We start from the raw sequence: 21,919 nt of genomic DNA, 5'->3' as shown, positions 1-21,919 counted from the left end.
GGGTGCGCTCCGTGCCCGCGGCGAGCAGGGCGAGCGGGGCACCCCGGGCCAGGAGATCCCGAAGGCGCAGCTGCCCATTTCCCACTCAAACGTCGTTCCCTTCGCCAAACGCCTCCCTCCCGGGCAGCCCGGCTGGCCCCACGCGTCCCGGGGCAGCCGAGCAGCCTGTGCCCACTCCGCCCACCCTGGAAATGCTGGAAGCGAGAGCGCCTTCCCCGCAGCGGCACGCAGCCCTGACAGGCATCAGCCCACGCTGCGGATCTAGCTGGAGCTGCCTTCCCCCGCAGCGCCGGGCTTCTCCTGCTCCCCGCAGCGGAGCGGGAGACACGGAGCGGGCTGTTTTGGGCACCTTGACCGCTCTCCTGCGCTCGCCCGTGGCCGCTCCCGCGGGTCCCGCCGCTCGCCCCCGGCGCTGAGGCGCAGCGGCGCCGCCCGGGCCCGGCCGCCAGGTGTCGCTGCCTCGCACCGCGAGCGACCCCCGCGCCCCGGCCCGGGCCCGGCCGAGCCCCGCGGGTTCCCCGCCCGCGACCCCCGAGCCCCGGGAAAGCGGAGCGGCTCCCACCGGGACGGGCGCCTGCCCCGCCTCCGTCCCGAGCTGAGCCGGCTGCAGGTGAAGCCAGGTGCCTCGACGCCTCTCCGCGGCAGCAGCAGCACCGCCTCCCCCGGCACCGCACGGCGCCGTCCTCCTGCCCCGTGAGTGGCTGCCGGCTGAGTGACAGCCGAGGCGGCCACATAGGGCGGCCGCTGCCTGGCGTGCACCTATAAGGGCCGGCGGTGAGGGGAGCCGCGCGGTGTGGGGCTGCCGGTGGCAGAGCCGCCCGGTGAGCATCCGTCCTCCCACGGCCGGCGTCCTCGCTCGCAGAGCCGAGCGCTGTCGGAGGCGGGCGCTTGCCCGCTGGCTCCCCGGCAGCAGCCCCGCCCGCCGATCCCCGCAGCAAGTGTCAGTCCCGAGCCGCGGGCCCCCCTCTCCGGCAGCGGCGCCCGAAGGATGCGGAGCGGCGGAGCGCGGGCGGCGGCGGGGCTCCGCGGGGGGACCCGCCGCTGCGCCGGCCGCGGGCGCCGCCGCCCCTGCGCGCTGCGCCGGGCAGGAGCTCAGTGAGCGCGGTGGCCGCGGCGGGAGGAGGCGCAGGCGGGCTCGGCTCTGCTGTCGCCGGAGGGGCTGCGCGCCGCTCCGCGCCGGCGGTGGGGCTGTGCGGAGCCCCGCGCTGGGGAGGTTGCGGGCGGCACCGCCACAGGTGACTCGCGGGCCGGGGGTCGCGTTCCGCCCCGCTGCCGCTCGGCCGCCTCTGCGCGTTCGCACCCCTTCGCCGCGGCCGCCTGCGCGGAGCCCATCTTCAGCCGCCTCACCGTGCCGGCGCGACCGGCAGCACCGGGGGACATGGCTTTGCTCCGGCTCCTTCTTCTCTTGCTCCTCGCCCAACGCGGGCTGGGGGCTGCCGCCGACCAAGGGCAGGCAGTGCGCGGCCGGGAGCGGGCGCTCGGCGGGAAGCAGCCTATTTACAACCACATCAAGAGCCGGGAGCCTCTGCCGGCCCCGCGGAGCCGCTCTACAGAGAGCACCATCTTGGCGCAGCGGCTCGCCGAGGAGGTGCCCCAGGACGTGGCCTCGTTCCTCTACACGGGCGACTCCCGGGAGTTGCGGCGAGCCAACTGCTCCGGGCGCTACGAGCTGGCCAGCCTCGCCGGCAAGTCGCGCTTCACCTCGCACCCCTCTCTGCACGGCGCCCTGGGCACCCTCACCCACGCCACCAACTTACTCAACATGATCCTCCAGAGCAATAAGTCGCGGGAGCAGAACTTGCAGGAGGACCTGGAGTGGTACCGCGCCTTGATCAGGAGCCTGCTGGAGGAGGACCCCAACATCTCCAGGGCCGCTATCACTTTCAGCACGGAGCCTTTCTCCTCCACTCCCCAGGTTTTCCTCCAGGCCAGCAGGCACGAGAGCCAGGTCCTCCTGCAGGACTTGTCCTCCACGGCTCACCGCCTGGCCAACGCCTCTGTGGAAACAGAATGGTTCCACAGCTTGAAGCGCAAGTGGAGGCCACATCTGCACAGGAAGGTCTTAAACACGGGCCCCAAAACTTTGGAGAACAGTTGGAAGAGGCGGGAGAGCTTCACTGCTGATAAGAACCACATCAGATGGTCCTCACCATACCTGGAGTGTGAGAATGGGAATTACAAACCCGGCTGGCTAGTGACTCTCTCGGCGGCTTTCTATGGGCTGCGGCCAAACCTCCTGCCCGAGTTCAGGTAAGAGGAGTGTTCTGCTTGCTTTCTGTCAACAAGGGGAGGGAGGAAGCAGGATGGGGGATTGGTTCTGCCCCCTCCCAGGGAAGGGCATTCGGGTCTCTGGGTGACCTGATCAACCCCTGCCGCACGGGCTGCTCAGTCACACCGCAGAGCCACCTCAGGCCTTCCTGTTGAGCTGTGCCTTCGGGAGCTGTTGCTCCGTAAAAGAATCGCTGTCGTCTCCGTCTGTAAGACAGCGCTTGCTGTACCTGTCCCACTGGAGCAGGCGTGCATGTGGCTTACGTTCCTGGTGTGCTTGTGGTGAGGAGAGAGCAGCAGTTGCCAGTTGAAGTTTATCTGCGTCTGCAAGAGGAAAATGCTCACTTGAGGTGTTGCTTCTTACTATACTGTGAAGATGAAACTAGCTGGACCTCAGCTGTGCTTTTAACCTGCTGGGAAATAACGTTGTTGTGCCGGTAAACTGCTGTTTCTGGTCTCTAGAGCAAATCTGCCGTGGGGTGCTCGAGCCTGGTCAGTGGTCAGTACAGTAGGTAAATAAGTGTGGGTGACTGCAATTCTGTCATAGTTCATGTGGCTATAACCTGAACTGGCAGGAGGAAAGCTTTCCTTTGACATCATCACCTTGATATCTGATACCTAGCGTATGTAAAGGTTTGCTTATTTTTTGTTGCTTTTATATACTTTGCCACTGAACTGCAACTAACAGAGAGGAAGATAGAAAAAGGCTCTTTCTTGTGTCTTTGTATTTTGACACCAAAGAGATTCCCTCAAAGAGTGAGAGCAACCTGTAGAGTGTGAGATGTCAGTTTTTCTACTGCCACTCCTGCGAGGGGTTCACAGGGAGCTTTGTTCAGTGGGGAATGCCCACTGCCCAGAAGCAGCTGGCATTTCTCAGGATGAGAGAGGAGCGCAGGTTTTGTTTTGTGCCATGAATTAGTAGTAGGTAAAGATTGGTAGGAACATTTTGCCACACCTAGGTGACAAGGCAATAGTGTCTGCAAATGCTGTTTCTCTTGGCTCACTCTGAAATACAGTGCAATCAAAGATACAGAGAGCATACAGAGATGTAGAGAGTGCAGTCATTATCCTTGAAAAAACTTGAAATTTGTTGAATGGATAATGGCTGCTTATTTCTCTGTTGAATTATCTTTTGCCCTGAAATTTTCACACCTACGGGGATGGTAGGGTTAAAGTAAAATGAGCTCATCTGTAGGCTGTTTGTTGGTGAATTCCTCTTGAGACCAAAACCCAGGAATAGGTTTACTGTAGAGCTCTTGTGGACCCTAGGGAGTTCAGAGAAGTCAGGAAGCTTGTCAGGGATCATTGAAATGCAGTGTTCAACATTTGATGAACTTTGGGATGTGGATGAGAGTTAATGTAGGCTGATGGTCTCTTGGGGATAGATTTTGCAGAACCTGCAGAACCACTAGGGTGGAGGTGTGGTGGCAGCCACAAACCAGCTCTGAGAATATAAATTTTGATATAAAACTTAACTCAAAGGAGCTTCAATCTTGATTTAATTGAAGAGGAAATAAACCCATTTTTTAAGCAAAAGAGTCTAAAGCTCCAATCCCTGCTCTGTGCCTCTGCCAAGATTCTGTGATGCCTGGAAGCATCTCAGTGGTGTAGGTTTCTGCTGTGGCAGCTTTGGTGTTCAGAGCTCACCAGGGCTGTTTTGGCATAGCCCTAGCCAACCACGGCAGCCAGTAGATGTCCTCCTGGATGCAGTACAGAGCACTGCCTTCCCTGCCTCATCTTCCCAGCCTCTTTTTGCCATGTAGGGGTCACTTCCGTTGAAGACATAGAATAGCCTGTTTTAACTCTGATACTTCAAAGGGCTTTCACTGAGCTCATCTAAGCTTGGAGAACCACTGCTTATTTAGAAGATCTTGGGATGGAGTGTGCTGTGCAAGTTCAGAGTGTTGTGTTACTGTTATACTGAATAGTTAGGACGAAACTAGCAAAGATTTGTTGTATCAACAGAGATGAGTTTGTGAGCATTTCTGAAAAGTGGGTTATGTCTTCCCAAACTATTAAAGAAGCAGGTGGAAATTATAAATATATACACATTCTGGCAAGCTAAAGGAGTTAGCTTGTGTTGCTGATTTGAGGTATGCTAGATGAAAGATGGGCTATAATATAAGATTATTACTTGGAATATTGAGAAAGTAACTTCTCAGATACATAGAAAATAGTATACACAAAATATGCTTCCAAGACTTGTAGTTTGTCTCAGTATTTACACAGCGTTTTCAATGCTTAATAGGTACACAGCCTCAATGTGAATTTTTAAGACAAAAAATGGTTTAAAGCATGAACACATAATAGAAAAATTTTAAATCCATTGTGGTCACTGGAAAATTAGTATGAATTACTATAAGATGCCTCTTGAAGTAAGCTTTGCTTCCCCTCACCATCAGTCTTTGAGTGACACAATATTTTGAATTTAAATTCTTATTTAAGGCCCATATGGAAAAACAGTGGTTTTCAACCTCCATCTTTTGGGACAGCTATGTTGGTTCTCCCAAAAGTGTATCTTTGAACCATCTGTTAGAAACATCTTAATGAATCAGTTACCATGCTCCTCCCATTTAGTAGTCTGGCATGATATCATTAATGATAGTTTAGTGTATGCCACTTCAACATTCTAACAGTTTGTGTACTTTCTTTGCTCACATTAGGTTTAAGGCATGGTACAATAGGGTGAGATACTGTTGAGGGACAGATACATTCAGGAGCATGCTATATCCATGAACAGGTGTTCCTTCTCATTACAGAAGGAAAAGCCATTGCTCCTTCTTGGTATCTCTTCCGTGGCAGTAACAGATGGGCTTGTTCATGTAGGATAGCAATGGAAAGAGTTTAAGGAAGGCAATGCTGATAATTACTACTGCCTGTGTTCAGTGCATGCTGCTACTGCAGTGCTGTTTTCAGTCATGTTCTGAAAGTGCAGCAAAAAGCAGCAAGCTTTGTTCTTAACATTGTGAAGAGTTACGGTGCTTTTGGCTGAGGATGTGAGTGTTACAGGACAGGTCTTGCAGTTCATCTGTCTTCAGTTTCACCTCTCCCCTTCCCAAGAGATTACTGCCAAACTGCCCCAAATGAAGGCAAAGGAGATAATGTGGTTAAGTTGTCTAGCCATGGCTAACACTGTAGACAAATACTGAGATGAAATGGAGAAACCAAAGGCAGCTTGATTGTGCTGATAAATGTACCAGAAACTGTTCAGGCCCAGTGGGGCCACATTAGCCTAGTACAGTGCTAAACTAGCAGTGCTGGCTGTCTGCAGCTTCTTAGCAGTGCTGAAGTTTTTTGTGGTCTGCATTTGCTGGTCTTTCCACCCAAAATGCATGGAGAGAACATTACTACTACCTACTTATAAGATGCAGTGTAGGCTCTTGTTCAGAAATCAGGATCCACACAGACTTGAAGTAATCACTTGATGTTAACCATCCCTCCTGTTTAAACTGATGCCGTTTGCAGCTGAAATTTACCACCTAATGTGCCTAATCACTCTTGTACTGTAATGCTGCAGGGGGTAGAGCACAGTAGCATCTGTCACAAATCTTCTGTGCCCCTCCTCTGTACTGCCTATCACATGGTCAGAATGAACCATATTTTATGGCACATGATGACCCAAGTGTCCTCTTTGCAGCCCTACTGAGAAAGTGGAAAAGTGAGAAGTTGCATGTTGTAAATACGATTCCTTTTCTAAAAGCATTTTCTTGATGCCTGGGGAAGAAATGAGAGGTCTTCATTGCTTTAGCAGTCCAGGAGACAAGTGGGAAAGATCACTTCTTCATCTAGAAGAAAGATCACTAAATAGTCAGCTAATAGGAAAACACTAGTTAAAAGAAAGTCCTCCTGGGTCACTGAGTCAGTCTTCTGCTGTCACAGGCCCACTTAATGTCATCAGTTGACAAATCTCCATCTTTAAGTAGGTGAATTTCCCTTTTGACTCTTCAGTTCACTGGCATGCTGGACCTAAGGGTTGGATAACTTCTGATTTCTGATCTGAATTTATTTGCTGTCAGTTCTCACGCATTTATTCTAGTCCAGAACTGTCTTCCATTTGACTTAGCACTCTTAGCTGGTGTTTCATGCCCTGACTTATTTATAGGCAGTGCCCCCTTCTCCGCCATTGTTTACTAGACTACACAGACTGGCTTTCTTTAGTCTCTGTCATAAGCTCTCTGTTGCCATGGTCCCTCTTCTGAAGCCCTGTTCCAGTATTTCCTGAACATGGTTAGTCAGATTCATGTGCACTGTTCCAGCCTTGTGCAATGACATCAATTATCCCCAAACTCTGATGAATGAGTTGCTGCTTTTGTGGTTCAAGATGTTCCCTTGTGTGCTGTTCTCATTTTCTTTAACGCTGTGTTGTAATACGTCTGCATTTTGAGAACTGGTCATTGGCCTCGCATGACTTCTCATTGTGGAGGTCAGATTGTCTTCAGGATATGAAACATTGGCTTTCTTTTCCCCTCCCACCATATTCCAGCAAGTTTTTCACCAAATCCAGCATTTGCTATCTTTTCTTAAGGTTTTTGGGGAGCATCCATTGGAATAATGTCTGTTTCAGCAGAGAAGTACTCAATCAGCAAGCTGAATAAGTTGGGGTGGCTGTTTGGGGTTTGTTTGTTTGCTTTGCATTCTGTTTTTAAATTTTATTTTATTTTGAATGGAGTCTTGTTCTGGATCATTTACAGGTAACTTCATTCTGAAGTTTGGCCAGATTGTGCTACATCTTCATATTTTCTGTCTTCCAGAGGTTTGCTACTTCTCTCAGTTATTGGAAAGATATCCCTTGATGCAAAGATAATCTTTACTGCACGGTTAAATGGAGCTGCTTCTTCCCTGAAGACAGTCTAATGTAGTGATTTCCACTGTACCATTAGCAGTTACTTGGACCACTCCAGTGTTAGACTGTGATGGGACTCTTAGTTAAGGAAACATTACTAAAGGCAGATTAAACCATGGAGGTAGAAGTATTTGTGACAAATAAGTAATTTCATAGGGATTATATGTGTGATTCATTATTCTGCTAAATATTTCACAGCTATTAAATTACTTGGTAAAAAAAACTGAACGAATATAGACATGAAAAAAGGAATTTTAAAAGTGGGTAATTTTTTCTTTTAGACATGGTTTAATTTCTTCCTTTAGCCCCCTTTTTTAGTTTCCCACAATCTCTCTTTAGTCTGAGTACTGAAATAAGAGAAAATTAATTCTAATTGTTTAAGGAGACTTTTTAATTTTGTGCCGTTGTGATGTGACGTTAGTTGTATAATACAGAAAATATTTTAATATGTTTAGATTGACTTTTTTTATTACATGTCCTGGCCCTTAACATGATTGAAAGTGTGTGTGGATTTAGAACAGGTTTCAAAAATGAAAAGGAATAATTTATTTCCTAGAATTTCTGAAATTCTTGCATTTGTATTCTTGAAAAGAAGTAAAACAAAGAAGCCTCTTATTATACTGTCTATTTGTGGAAACCCTCAGGATATTTTAAGTATTCTCTAGGCAATCAATTATGTCTCTGACAGCATTTTTCATATGAGGTCATGGATATGGATAGAAAACTGGATGTTGAAGAAACATAGGAAAGGAACAATAAATAGGGATTTCTCTTTTAGAACCATGATTCAGCTTTCTTCAATACTGGAGAAACAGAAGTGGGTCTTTGAAAAAGAAGTTAAATGTGGCCATGAGAGAATTGAAACACATACTGCATTCATGTCCACAGTTACGTAGCACATGCTCAGTTGCAATAAAAGGAGCTATTTTTTTTTTGTGTCAAACTTCTGTTTCCAGCTCCTTTGTTCTCCATCCCCATCCCACTTGGGCTAGGCTTCCAGCACAGGAGGTTATCAAAGCTCTTTTGAAGGGAATGGACATGTAGCAGTCCTTACTGAGATTCAGCTCCAGGACTGTTATCTATTCTATTTGTGAGTGTGGGCTGAGATGGAAATCTTCCTAAAGGTAAGAAAAAATGTACTGCTGTGTTAGGTCAAATAAAAGGTTTCCACAGCCTTTGCTCCAAAAGCAGCTTCTGGCAGAAATTGAAGGGAAAATGTCAAGTACTCCTATCCTGGTTATATCCAATTTATCAATGGTAAGCAATAAAAATTAGGTTTTTTTCAGACTTTATCTGAATGACTGGATACTAAGTACATATTAACCTGACCTCCATGATTCTCTTCCATGTTTTAACACACTTTTGTCTGCTGCAATGTAGTTTGGCATTGCATTCTATAATATATTTATATATTCCATAATATCCATCTGTTATGGGTTCCATAATTTTCTGGTTTTTAATTCACCTCATAAATTTAAATTCATTGGGAGATCCTAGATTCTTGAATTAATACTTTCCAAAGTGTTTTATTGCATTTTTTTCTGTGTCAGGGAGGTTTAATTGTGGGTTATATTAAAACATTTTTATCGCTTGCAGACTTGGCCACTGGCTGCTCATTTGTGAGGTGCAGAAAAGTCAGTGGTGAAGTCCAGCTTGCTAACTTCCCTGCTTTTGTTTCATTGATTCATTCAAGAGTGATGAAAAGAACTCATTTTTGTCAAAGGTATCTTTACTTCAAGCAATTTTTTGTATCTTGGTTGTGTATTATGTTAGAGATTCTACTTCAGCCTTCCACTTTCTGAGGTATTTGAAATGTTTTTAATTAGTAAAGCCAATCCTTTTAACAAGCTGTTTCTAAAAATATCTTGGTTTTGTCTTACATTCTTGTAATTTGTATGTTCTTCCTTGCCCAGGTTTATGCCTTTCAATTTCCTTTTTTTTTTTGAGGTTGGCTTCCACTTACTTTTGAGTTTTAAAATGACCTTGTTATCTTTAAATAAATCTTCAGTGTCACAGGATTTGGTGTAATTAGGCTGAGACCATCCCTCCTGTGTAGGATTCTTCTATTTCAAAAGCTCTTTGTGTTCCTAACATATTTTCTTCTACCGTGCTCAGTTCCTTGGGACCCCTTCTTTTCACCTGCTTCTTTGACCCCATGGATGGTAATGGAAACATTAAAAAAAAAAAAAAGTAACCCGAATTTAGCTCCAAGACCTCTTTTCATAGTGCTAATCTAATGTAAGTGGTACTCTACCATCACTGACACCTGGCATTCCTATACAAGGTGATGCTCTGTGACAGAGTCAAAATGCTAGCAGCAACTTGAGCATCCTCAAGCAAAAAAAAAGCCTAAACCATCCCTGCCCCTCAAAGTACCTAAGAAACTGACTAAACTGCAGGGGAATCCCCAGGGAGGCAGCACTGCATGCCATAAATCTGAAGGCAGATTTAAATTTGAAATAATTCTTCAGACAATAGAGAATTCAGCTTTAAATATTCTGCTCTTGTAGTACTGTTTCAGATGGCCTAGAGGGATTTTCTTTGCAGGTAAACCCTAATTTATGTGCCCACACTGCTATATGTTACTCTTCAGTTAATTTTCTTTTTTGTGAAAGGTGGTTCTCTCATGAAAATGTGTGCTGAAAAGCAGCAGTCATGCTAGGGCTGAGGAATTAGTGAAGTGTCTGTCCTGTTAGTAAGGAATTGGCAGTAACTGACCAGGTTAAAATCATGTGTGATGTCTCAGTAGCTTTTGTTAATCTGGCTGGTTATGCACAGTAATGAGTTCAACAATGTCCAAGTGATGCAGAATCCTAAATTTTAACTTTAAAAAGCAAGCTGAACCTGCAGAAGCTGCTGTTTGTCAGCAAGACTTACGGCTGAAATTAATTTGTGAATTTGACACCAGGATTATTTTTGGGTGCTCAGTTGATGGTACATTGGAGGAGCCTCAGGTGTCAGGTAGTATGCAGTATTTGAAGATTAATATTCTTGAAAGTGGCAACCTCCAAAATGAGAGTGGTCAGAAAAGGCATCTGCCCTGAAAACATTGGCTGTGTTAAATACAACGTGTGTTTATCCAGAGGAGTGGGCATTTGCAGATTTCTGATGGCTGTAGAGAACTTGTTTTTCTTAGCTCCTTGTTTTGTGGTAAAGAGGACTTGTGAAGGACAGCGTGGAGGGCTGAATGAATATGACAGCAAGAATCTGAACAGCTGTTTAGATGTGGGGAATGGTGCCTACTTCAGTGTGTGATAACCATGCCTTATACCTTAATTATGGGTGCTCACAATGCTTACGGGCACAGAAGTCTACAAACTTAGAAGACAAACTGTGTGTTTAGCTGAGCTGTGATGACGTCTGTGCCAAAAACGCTTTTGAAGAGCTAGAGCACAAGGATACTGTTTATCACCATTTAAATGTTGGCAGACTATTATTTTGTACAGTTCTGGCTTAAGCTGACTGGGAGAAAAAGAACATGCTCCTTTTTTTTATGATGTAACAGTACAGGCAAAAAAATTATTCTGTAAATAGGTTTTATAACATGTTGTTACAATGAAATATTATAACTACTGAAACTATCAAGATAGCTAGTAGGTTGGGAAAATAAGCTTAAATCAATTTCTGGCACAGATTTCAAGGCAAGCAGCATGCCAACAAACAGTAGTACTGGAAATACGGACAGACATTAAAGCTTCTTAAATCAAACCTCTGGCCTGACAGAAAATCCTTGATGACATCGTTCTTCAATGATTTTCTTATGTATAATTTAACTAATTCTTTCTTAACTGCACGTTTAACATGGCCATGCAATCCTTAGCTATCTCTTTTGTGTGTGTATGTAAGGACTGTAAAATTGTGTCAGGAAACAAATATCTATTGTTACAAGGAGATTAACGGAATATACTTACCTGCCAGATGGTCCACAATTACCAGTAATATTGTTATTAACTTATGGCTGTGGCTTGGCTTCAGCCAGGCAGCGTTGCCAGTGTGGATGAATGTGTTACGCTGACAAGCTGAGTCTACTCTTACACCCTTGATATTTGTCTTGATTGCTTCCACCAAGATAGCAACACTGCAATTATTCCCAATTAGTTCGATAAATATAACACAGGGAGTTGGTCCATATACGTTCTAGGAGGATGTGCTCTTCCATATGTTCCATTTTCCGAATGCTGAATCAAAAATAACTGAAAATGTGGGTGGCTAAACAGGCTGTGCCAGCTACTGTATTAATCACAGATGAATTTCAGAAATATATCGTGTACATATTGGTGTACTCTGTGTAATAGCAGTGGGGTACAAGTCTGAGATGGTGTTTTAAAATGGCAAAGGATCTGAAATGAACGCAGTGGGAGTCTCGTACCATCATGACACTTCTTTTAAATGCCACACATACGCTTAAAGAAACTTTGCTTTTGAAAGCACTGTGTCCTCAAGTAGTTTCAGACCCTGGTACTACTTCAGATCTGTGATGTTACTATGAAACATGTATTGCAGAGGTCTGGTGAAAAAAGAATAATGATTGTACCATGGAGAAAAACAGTTGAAATCCTATGGCAGCTTGTAATTGTTAGGAGAGATTGCTTTCCTGTTCTTGCTTCTGTGCTGTCCTGTTTCTTCTTGCTGTAGATTTTCACCCCAGAAACTCACAAAGCTCTGAGAAAAAGGAAAACCACAACAACTTAACCATATCAAAAGTTCAGGTTGTGCTACAGAAAAGCTGCAGATGGGAGAAGAGTGTGTAGGTAAAAAAGTTTGCATTCAGTTCATGAAGATTGGGTTTTGTGAAAGACAGACTCTCTTGTAAGAAAAGTTTTAGTACAAGAGAAGCAAAAGGAACATGGATTTAGTTGGAAATTAAAGAATTTTATGGTGTTTGTGGAAGAAGTATTATGAAAATCTTTTCAAGCTTGCATGGCTTAACAGGGAGATCCTGACAAAACTTAAGCATAAATTGAAGCTGCATGTGGAAGTGGGGCCAGGTGACCTGGGTGGAATATGAAGACACTGTCTGAACGTGACTGTGATCATGAGTATCTTGTATCAGCAAATATAAAATAATAAAAATAAAATAAAAAAAAAAGTGGCCCACAGGACCAGGGAAGTGATCATTCCTCTGTACTTATCTCTGGTGAGGTTGTATCTTGATTCCTCTGTTCAGTTTTGGACCCCTCACTGCAGGAAAGACATTCAAGGGCTGGAGCAAGTCCAGGGAAGGGCAGTGGAGCTGGTGAAGGGCCTGGAACACAAGTCCTGTGAGGGAGCTGGGGGTGTTTAGTCTGGAGAAAAGGAGGCTCAGGGGAGACTTTACTGCTCTTTACAACTACACAAAAGGACGTTGGGATGAGGTTGGGGTTGGTCTCTTCTCCCAAGAGACAGATGCCAAGTGATAGGACAAGAGGAAATGTCTTCAAGTTGTCCCGAAGGAATTTTACAGTGGATATTAGGAAAACTCACTTCACTGAAAGGATTGTCAAGCATTGGAACAGGCTGCTGGGGCTGAGTAACTGTCCCTGGAGGTATTTAAAAGATGTGGCACTTAGGGGCAAGTTTTAATGTTGACTTTGGCAGTGCCTGGTTAATGGTTGGGACTCCATGATCTTTAAGTTCTTTTCCAAGGTCTTTGCTGCTGAATGGAAAAGTGTACGTTGTGACAAAGGATGTTGCAAAGTCCAAAGTACTTGAGATGTCTCCCAGGAACCTACAGGCTGATCAGTCTCACCTCAGTCCCTGGGAAGGTGATGGAGCAAATCATTGTGAAAACCCCTTCTGGAACACATGAAGAGGAGGAATGTGATTGGGAGTAGTTAGCATGGATTTCTGAGGGGGAAATAGTGTTTAACCAGCTCAGCAGTGTTCTAGAGGGCTGTGTCCGATTGGAGGTCAGTCACTATTGATATACTCCTGTGTATTGATACACTGGTTTGACTCATCAACGTGTGCTTGTGGCAGAGAAAGCCAGCAGCCTCCTGGTCAGTGAGAGGAAGTTTTGCCAGTGGGTTGAGGAAAGTGATCCTTGCTTTTTACCCAGCCTGGTGCCATCAAGAGGGCTATATCCACTTCTGGGCTCATCAGCACGGGAGACATGGGTGCACTGAAGCAAACCTAGTGAAGGGCCACACAGCTAAAGGTTGGAGCATCTGGCACACAAAGACTGAGTGAGCTGGTACTGTTCAGCCTGGAGAAGAAAAGGCTTCAGGGGCACTTTATATGGAAGTACCAGTGAAAAAGAAGAGAGACAGCCCTTTCTCAGCCTTATGAAAGGATGGAAAGCCCAAGAGGCACAAACTGAAACACAAGGAATTTAATTTAAACATCAGAAATCTTTTTTTTTTGGACACTATGAGTTTAGTCATTCACTAAATCAGGTTTCCCAGAGATGGTGTAGTCTCCATTATTGAAGGTATAAAAAAACCCCGACTTAACTGAGCCTGCTTTGAGCAGGTGAATGCACTGAATGATCACAAGAGGCTTCTTCCAGAGTCAGTTGCTGTATGAATCTGATTTTCACATCTATTTTTAAAACAATAATTGTATTAAGGAACTTTCAAAGGATGTAAGTTTTTTAATCAATTGTGATGTGAGAAGTCCAGAAGTATTTTCCTTTCTTTCTAGCACATGGCTGAGTGTTAGGATGCTCTCCTGCTTTCTGATGCTTGTCTTGTGGTAGAACATGCCACAAATTCTCCAAATTGCAGTGCCTCTGGTACAAGGCCATACTGAAATGCTTTCTCAGTGTACTTACTGACTCTAATTTCTCTGGCTTGTGTGTGTTGTCTTTCTCACAAGTAACCTCTAGGTAAGTTTTCTTTGGAAAATATTTATATCCTTTTTTTACTGGCACTCTGCTTCTATAGGGCTTGCTTGTGATAAGACACAGCAAACTCTTACATGTGTTTCTTCTCTTCTGGCAGTGATTAGTTTGTCCTTTATTTGTGATCTGTACTTAGCAGAAGTGTTTGAGGAGGAAAAGGTGAGTTTCCTCTCCTACCAGTTAAAAACAAAATGTACACAAGGGAAAAACTTCCCATGTAAAGGAAATCAAACCTTCCCTCAGGTGCTTCAAGTCTCCCAGGTGAATGGGTTGCATTTCTATTAAAGTTGGATCATCACTGCTTTTCCTACTGTATAAATGGTTTTATTTGAAGTAATCAGGATGATGCTCATCCTTTATAGGTTTGCCAGTGTGACTGGTGTATAACATGAATTAGGAGAGCAAGGAGTAGTGTTGGTCCTGGTCCTGTTGCCTGCTTTGTGCCTCCTGTCCTCAGCCCACACACTAATATTTGTCTTAGCTCATAAAAGTCCAGAAAATAATAGAAGCCTACTGGGTGGGATCTACCTGTGACCAGATGAGTGACCTGCTATCTCTCTGCTATGGGCGTCTGAATCAGGCACCTTCTTGCTGGGTTAAATTTGTAATCCACTGATATCAGCATTTTAAAGAGATAATCTGTGCAGTATGGCAGTTTTTCCTTTTGACATTATTGCTCACCTGGAGCATGGGTAAAACAGTTCCTTGGGGTAGAGTTATGGTTTGAGCAGTCCTTGGTGAAACTGCTGTTCAAAACAAATGTATAAAGGCACAAAGCTGTAAATTAAAAATATATCAGAATTTTCCAGAAGTGTGTGGTGTGTGCTATTTTAAATTTAACTTGCTAGAACCAGCACTTAAATATTTCAAGTAATTTCTAAATGTGCCCAGCATTATATTGTTTAGATTCTAATCAGAAGACTGAGTGGGGTTAAGTGCTCCTGTACTGTCAAACTTCCTACTGCCTGTTTTATGTAATTTTCTAATGCATTCTTCTGACCACTTACATGATGTAGTTCTCCATATACTATATAGCATGTCTGAAGATGAATGTCCAAATTCAGCTGTTGTGGACTCTTGTACAGGGGTGAGATATCAGGGAACAGTATTGTCCTGGTTTTGATCAAGCTCACTCTTATGCCTGTTCCAATTTTGTTTGTATATATCCGCTCAAATATATGTGTCTGTAGCTATCTTGTTGCTATTGTTGTGTAATTGGCATTAATTAAAAGAGGGAACACACTTTGAGGTGAATGAGGTGCTTCTGAGATAGAGCCATGCCCTTGTTAGTTCACAGCCTGAAAGAAGGGAGATGATGGTGTTTGTAGTTGTGGAAGTCCAGACTGTGGAAATGAAAACATCTGTCCCAAGTGGCTGAAATCATTGACTTGAAAGGAATGGTATTCTAGATTTAAGAAATTAGCACAGAGCATTCATCCACTATGAATGAGTTTGTGTAATGATTTAGCAACTACAAATTGCATATTGACATTTTTGTCAAGTCTGGACTGCAGCAAAGCAGTCATAGATGACACACTCGGACAAAATGATGCTATAAATGTCCTAGGTCATTCTGAAGAATATGTAAGTCTTTGAAGGCTTTTTCTTTTAAGATAGAGAGCAACAGTCCTGTACCTTTCTTCTTCTGATGATTTTCAAGTTTTTTATGAAATAGTGTCAACTTTGCAATTGGCTTGTTAGCTTTTCTTTCAAAAGCATTTTTGAGGTAAACTGTTGATGGTGAAACCTTAGAGACCCCCTGGTATAGGGCTTACACAATTCAGATGGTCCTTCAGCACATGTGTGTGGGAAACTTTTTGTTTTGTTTGTTTCACAGACATCAGTGGTCTGTTGCTGGTTTGTGCAGATGTTGTATCAGGTTTTATTGCAGAGCCAGCTGGCAGAGGAGCGCGGAGAGGGCTTGGATGCCTGCTGGAGAAGGCTGTTGGGCTGCAGAGAACAGCCCTGAATGTCTCTGGAGGCTGGGTTGTCTCTCGGGACACTTACAGAAAAGGTCTATTGCCAATTGTTTTGGCAAATAGGATTCCCAGGAGCAAAGGGGAGAATGGAGTTTTTGCTGGATGTTGGGTGAGGTGCAGTGTCTGGTGCCTCGCACTCAGAACTGGCTGGGAAGGTTTTCTGCTGGCTCCAGAAAAAGTAGTGCAGATCTTTTCCTGTTTTTACTCTGGGTCTTTGCTGCATGCTAAAATGTGAAGGGCATTACATTGTTTGGACATACAACTTGTTCTTAACTGCTACCCTACTCCTGATGTTAGATTTACTGAGCTCTTGTCATAGTACATCTCAGTAAAGTGTAAAATAAAAATGTGTTTCTGTGACCGTGGCTCTGGGAGCACAAAACTTCTCTGGTCTTAGACCTTTTATCAAGTTCCATATTTAGAAGAAAGATGTAGTTCTGCTTTTCAGGCTCCAGCATCATAGAAAAGTTTAACTTATTTCTGCAGTTGTGTTCAAGGCTGTTTCTCTCTGTTTTCAGAGGTGTTGTCAAAGTCGACATCAATCTGCAGAAGGTGGACATTGACCAGTGTTCGAGCGAGGGATGGTTCTCAGGGACGCACAGGTGTCACCTCAACAATTCTGAGGTATGTCTGTCCCTAAGGGACCTCACTTCAGTAACAAATCTTTACAATGAGTAGTGTTCTGTACTGTTAATGTTACTTATTTTACAGACATTAAATGTGGTTTTTTAGGGCTGAAGAAATCTTTGTGTGAGGTGTTGTGGAATGCAGGAGTGTCAGAAGTGCCTGAATTTCAGAATTATTGATGTTAAAACAGAAGCAAAGTTACTGTGAAGAGATAAGTTACAGGGAAAAAGATTACCAATGAAATTATTTACGAGGTTCTGCTTTCCAAGTCAGACAATTATTTTGTGCTCAAAATCAAAATAGGATTTTAATGTCAGTGTTGCTTTTGTTTGGACAACTTTGCAAAATATAATAGAAGTAGCTCAAATGCTAATGGTAATTATTCAGAAAAACATGGTCACTTGATAGAGTGATACAGAATAACAGGCAGAATTGGGTACTGTAATTCCTTCTTAGTAGAAATGCCAACATTTTGACAGAGCTGACTAAAATGTTTGTGCTCAGCTCCTTCCTGCTTTCCCTTTCTTCTGAAGGTCTGTGTCTGGTTCCATCTGTCAGCAAATCATAGATCATTCAGACTGGCCAGTCATATATGTTCAATTAAACTTTTAAACAAAATACATTTTGATTTTTTTCTTTTAATTCTGCTGTGTAAAGGTGATTTCAAAGGCACCCATTTGTTTTCTGTGAGAGTAGGTACCTTATGCACTTCTGTACTTTTGAAAATGCCAATGAAAATGTAGGGGAAGTTGACATTTATCTGCCAGAAGTCAGGAGATGTTTGCCGAATTTTCTGTAAAATGCCAATTTACCAAAACCAAGTCTAAGTTTAGAAAGACAGTTGGTTTTGATGAATTCAGCTGCTAGCATATTTGAACAAGAAGAGCTCAGAATTATTGTAAACATCCTTTTTTTTGGTATTTTTGTCTTTGATTTTTTTCATAAAATAAACTTGAAATGCAAAATGAGGTCTTTGATAAAGACTGATTTAAGACTAAATATTTCTTCAAGTGGAAAAATATTTTTCTTTGTCAGCTTTTTGACTTCTGAATTCAAGAGAATAGTTTTTAAATCCCTCATGTTTCTTCCTAGAGAGAATGTTGTTTCCCATGTGATCTGGTAAACCTTGTTTTTCAATATATTCTATGTGATTATATACTTTGGCAAGTGCTCCTCCTTCTCCTAATGTCTTATGAGCAAAATCTGTCAGCAGAGAGGTGGGACTGTAAGTTGCATCTCTGCAAGTGAGAGTAAAAGGGGAAAAAATCTAGTCCTAGATATTTTGTGGTTTAGACTGATTTGGTAACTAAGTACCACACACAGTCATTCACTCATTTCCCCTGCCCCCACTGCCATGAGGAGGAGAATTTGGGAAAAAAAGGTAAAAATGGTGGGTTGAGATTAAGAACAGTTTAATAATGGAAACAAAGTAAAATATAACAATACTGATGATAATAAATATACTATTACTAAAATGAGGCAAAAAAAAAGGAAAGTGAAACCTGAGACCAAGCAATGATGCACAATATCACCTGCTGACCGATACCTGTCCTGTCCTCCAGCAGCAAGTGACCCCTCCTGCCCAACCCTTCCCAGCTTCTATACTGAGCATGATGTTCCATGGTGTGGGATATCCTTCTGGCCAGTTCAGGTCAGCTGTTGCTTCTTGTGCCCCTCCTCACTGGCAGAGCATGGGAAACTGGGAAGTCCTTGATGTAACGTGAGCACGGCTCACCACACCGGTGTTTTGGCTCCTGCTATCAACATTACTCTCCCAGAGAATCCAAAAGACAGCAATGTACCAGCTACTGAGAAGAAAGTGAACCCAGGAGAAGGTCCAAGACCTTGTATGGGATTTCATACTTGTTTCATTGGAACCCACTCTGTGGAATAAGGGTAACTTACATAGTTGTGCAACAATATTTTCCGCACAGTTTTTCTTATAAATGCTAATGAAATCATATTCCCTGTGCTCTCTCTTATCTACCTAGGAGCAGTTAAACAAATGCCTGCTGATGGTTGAATGCTCTGCCCCCATTCACAAAGTCTGTCTCCAGCAGAGTAGGAGGAGAATGGAGATCTCTGGATTTCCAGTTCAGCTTTAGTTAGACCCTCCTTGCTCACTTTAGTTTTGTTAGGTCACATGAGTTTTGGCTGCAGGATAGCCTCTGTGCAGACTGTTTGATAAGTCTTTGCCATAAGGAATTTCTGATTTGGCTCTGAGTGTTTACTGCATAGTCCATACCATGTGGCCAGGCCACCAATACCATTAAACCAAAGGCATAAAGCTCAATATTTCAGAATATTTAAAAATTTCAGAAATACAACTCCCTTCTTCTGTCATGGTATGAAAACATAGTGACTTTATGCAAGAACAAGAGGAAAAGACCAAAGTTATGGATTAATCAACATGCTTTTATAGTGGCTAAAATCTACTAGGCACATGGCAGGCAAATTCTCCTACTTTCTGTGCTGTTCTGAAGTGTTTATTTTCTAAATAAAAATGAGTTGAGATGAGGGAGATGGAGGTATATGACAGTGACTGGAAACATATGGTAAGCCAGTGGTCTGTATGTGCTAGACAGAAAAAAGAGAAGGCATGGATGGGATCCAACTTCCACCAGAAAATAGAGACTGTTTTTGAAAGTACTGTAATTGCCCTCACATAGTCTGGCACAGCAGCATCAGGAAATGATGCTAACTGTGGCACTAGGATTTGTCTTTGGAAGGTCATCAAGAACAACCCAATTGTGATGGGATAGTTGTAGTGCTAGTCCTTGCTTGGAGAAAAATAGTGTCAGGCTGGGTGATTTAGGTATATTACAACTCAAATACACAAAATGCTGAGACATACTAATCTTCCTTAAACTTCCATCTGTCCTTAGATTTAGGTGTTCCTTAGGATTGGTGCCTCTTAAATAACTTGCTTTATGTTTGGTGCCCTCAAGTACAAAACAGAAACAAGCACTGAGAACTTTGGATTCCCTATTTTTAATTTGACTACTTAAATTCCTAATATGTAGTGAAACCTTTTCCTGATTTATTCTCTTTTGTGGGCAGTACACATACATCCCTGATATCATAGCAACCTAGATGAACAAGAGTGCCCTCCTTTAACCTCAGGGTAACTGGACACTGCTCAGCCTAATTAGGCAGGAAGTTAGATGATGCTTGACACAGAAAAGCCAAATTGCAGCCATGGATAAAGTCTATTTCAGTTGTTACTTTTTTCTCCTTTTTTTTTTTTTTTAATAACTGAATCAGCCAGAAAGAGGCTGATGGCTAGGTGTTATTTTTGTGGGAGAGTGCTACATTCTGCTTCCTGCCTTCTATCTTGACTCCCAAATAGGCAACAGCTTTCCCAAAAGCTTTTGGGCAAGAGATTTGGATTCTCTGGGGCTGCAACAAGTATGACAGGTAATATCTACAGAGTTAGAAATAATTACGTTGGGTGGGTCATAAAATGATGTAGAAAAGTCTGAAATTAACAAGCAGGAAAAGTGTAATTACCCAGTAACAAATGGAAAGTAAATTCATTGTACAGAGAGTGTTGTACAATGGACCTTCAAGGCCGGTTATTTGGAGTAAGAAAACATGCACTTTTACCCCATTTGAAACCCTTGAAAATTTGTACTACATTTGATTTCTTCTCCATAGATGCTGACAGCAGCTGCTGGCACTTTTAGTAACAACTTTAGAGTCCTTGTGGAGACACCAGCAATAACGTCAAGGCTGAGGAGCATCTGAAGAAATCAGCTGGTGTGGCCCCTTGAGCTCAGCTGGATCCTTCCAGCCAGCAGCACCAGTCTGTGAGCAGTGGCAGCAGACTCCACTCTGTTCCCCTGGCCTTAATGAGCCTGCAAACAGCTTACAATGTGAGGCAGGCTCAGCTGACATCCCTTTGGGTTTCAACAGTATTCCACAAATGACAGCGAGCAAAAATATCTAGAGGAAATGAGGGAAGCAGAGTAAACAAGAAAGCTGCATTGCTGTCTGTATACAGTGGCTGCATATCTGTGTTTGTAGAAGGATGCATAGGCCTACTGTGTGTTTATTTGCTGTGCAAAAACACAAAAGCAATTGAGAAGGAAAAACAAATGAGCAGTGCAGCCAAAATCTTTTCTCCATTGTTTAGCAAAACATTTGGGACCATCATATTTCATTATACTGTATGCAAGGTTACAAGCAACTGAACAAGGGGGAGGCAGGGGCTGATTAAAAATAGAATTGTAATGGGGACTGAGCTGGGAGAGGGGAGGTGGGAAATCCAATGCTTTCCAGGTTTTTCAAGCAAATGCTTTTCAGTGCCCTTGTCAGACTGGGAAAAGGCTATTAATGTGCACAGTCTGTGGGAGGGGAACCATGGCAAGAGATTAGCATCTGAAGTCATAACCCACTGGGTCATGCTCAGTGTCATTGATTTTGCTTATTACTTGCATGTATTTTCTGTCCTATCCATTAGGAAGAGTGCAGTCAGAATTAGAAGAATTTGAAAGCAAAGCTGTTTGGTGATTCAGTCTGAGTGAATGGGTTTATGGACTATAGTTAGCTTGCAATTTGGAAATAATAATGACTTTTGAAGCTGCAGATTGCATCCAGCATAGGATAAGAACAGTACCCAACCAGAGTCGAGAGCACGTCAGGATATATTTTCACTTAAAACAACGTCTTTATTGGCAGAAAACAAATACTAAATGCTACAGCAAATCAATCCTGGGCTGAAGGGGGGAGTCTAAGGCAGAAAGGGCAGTGGCTCATTTCAGTATTCAGGTAAAGAAAACATATCCAGCACTTGGATTCAGAAGCAGACAGGTGTATCTGTTCTCTCCAACAGCTCAGGGTGTTTGAAGAGTATGCTGTAGACACAAAGAATATTTCAGATGCTATTTTAAAAATAACTTTTGCATCATCTGCATTCATGGGAAAAGTCCCCTTATGACAGTAAACCAGATCTAATCTGGCACTCCCCCAGACACTGTTACATAAAATAAGGTGGAGGTTTGTCAGAGTTCTCGGTGATAAACAAGGTGCTATGAAAACCAACTTTCAGTTTAAGGAAGAGCCAGGTTGCTTAGCTACAGTATCTTTGCTTTAAAGACAAAAAATTTAAATGAGTCTGTGTTTTGCAGGAGCTAATCTTGGTTATCAATGTTTTCTTCAAAGAAGAAAACCTTTGCAAAAATTCCTTTCATCCTAGTTAGCAGTCTTAACTTGAGCATTTAAATTCATCTGGGTCAGTTCTATTTGCTTCAGTTTTTCCTTCCCCCAGAGTTAAAACATGAAAAGGGGTAAATGGCTGGCTGAATGATGTTGTCTATCAAATTAAAATAGCTGGGAGATTTTTTGGTTTATCTTGGATATGACAGGTGATCTGTTTCCAGT

At 43.5% G+C, this 21,919-nt stretch overlaps 1 protein-coding gene across 1 annotated transcript in view; it reads left to right on the top strand.

Annotated features, from left to right (window-relative positions):
• Positions 1 to 1,378: 1,378 nt before the first annotated feature.
• GPR158 (G protein-coupled receptor 158) overlaps positions 1,379 to 21,919 on the top strand; it is a 182,146-nt gene continuing 161,605 nt past the window's right edge. Inside the window, exons 1-2 of the mRNA XM_058832540.1 lie at positions 1,379 to 2,250; positions 16,429 to 16,534. Of these exons, the coding sequence (XP_058688523.1) occupies positions 1,379 to 2,250; positions 16,429 to 16,534 (978 nt within the window). The remainder of the gene's footprint in view (positions 2,251 to 16,428; positions 16,535 to 21,919) is intronic.

Source organism: Poecile atricapillus, chromosome 2, assembly GCF_030490865.1.
Source record: "Poecile atricapillus isolate bPoeAtr1 chromosome 2, bPoeAtr1.hap1, whole genome shotgun sequence".
NCBI classification, from domain to species: domain Eukaryota; kingdom Metazoa; phylum Chordata; class Aves; order Passeriformes; family Paridae; genus Poecile; species Poecile atricapillus.
Note: the sequence above shows the minus strand (reverse complement) of the source record. Positions and strands in the feature narration are given on the sequence as shown.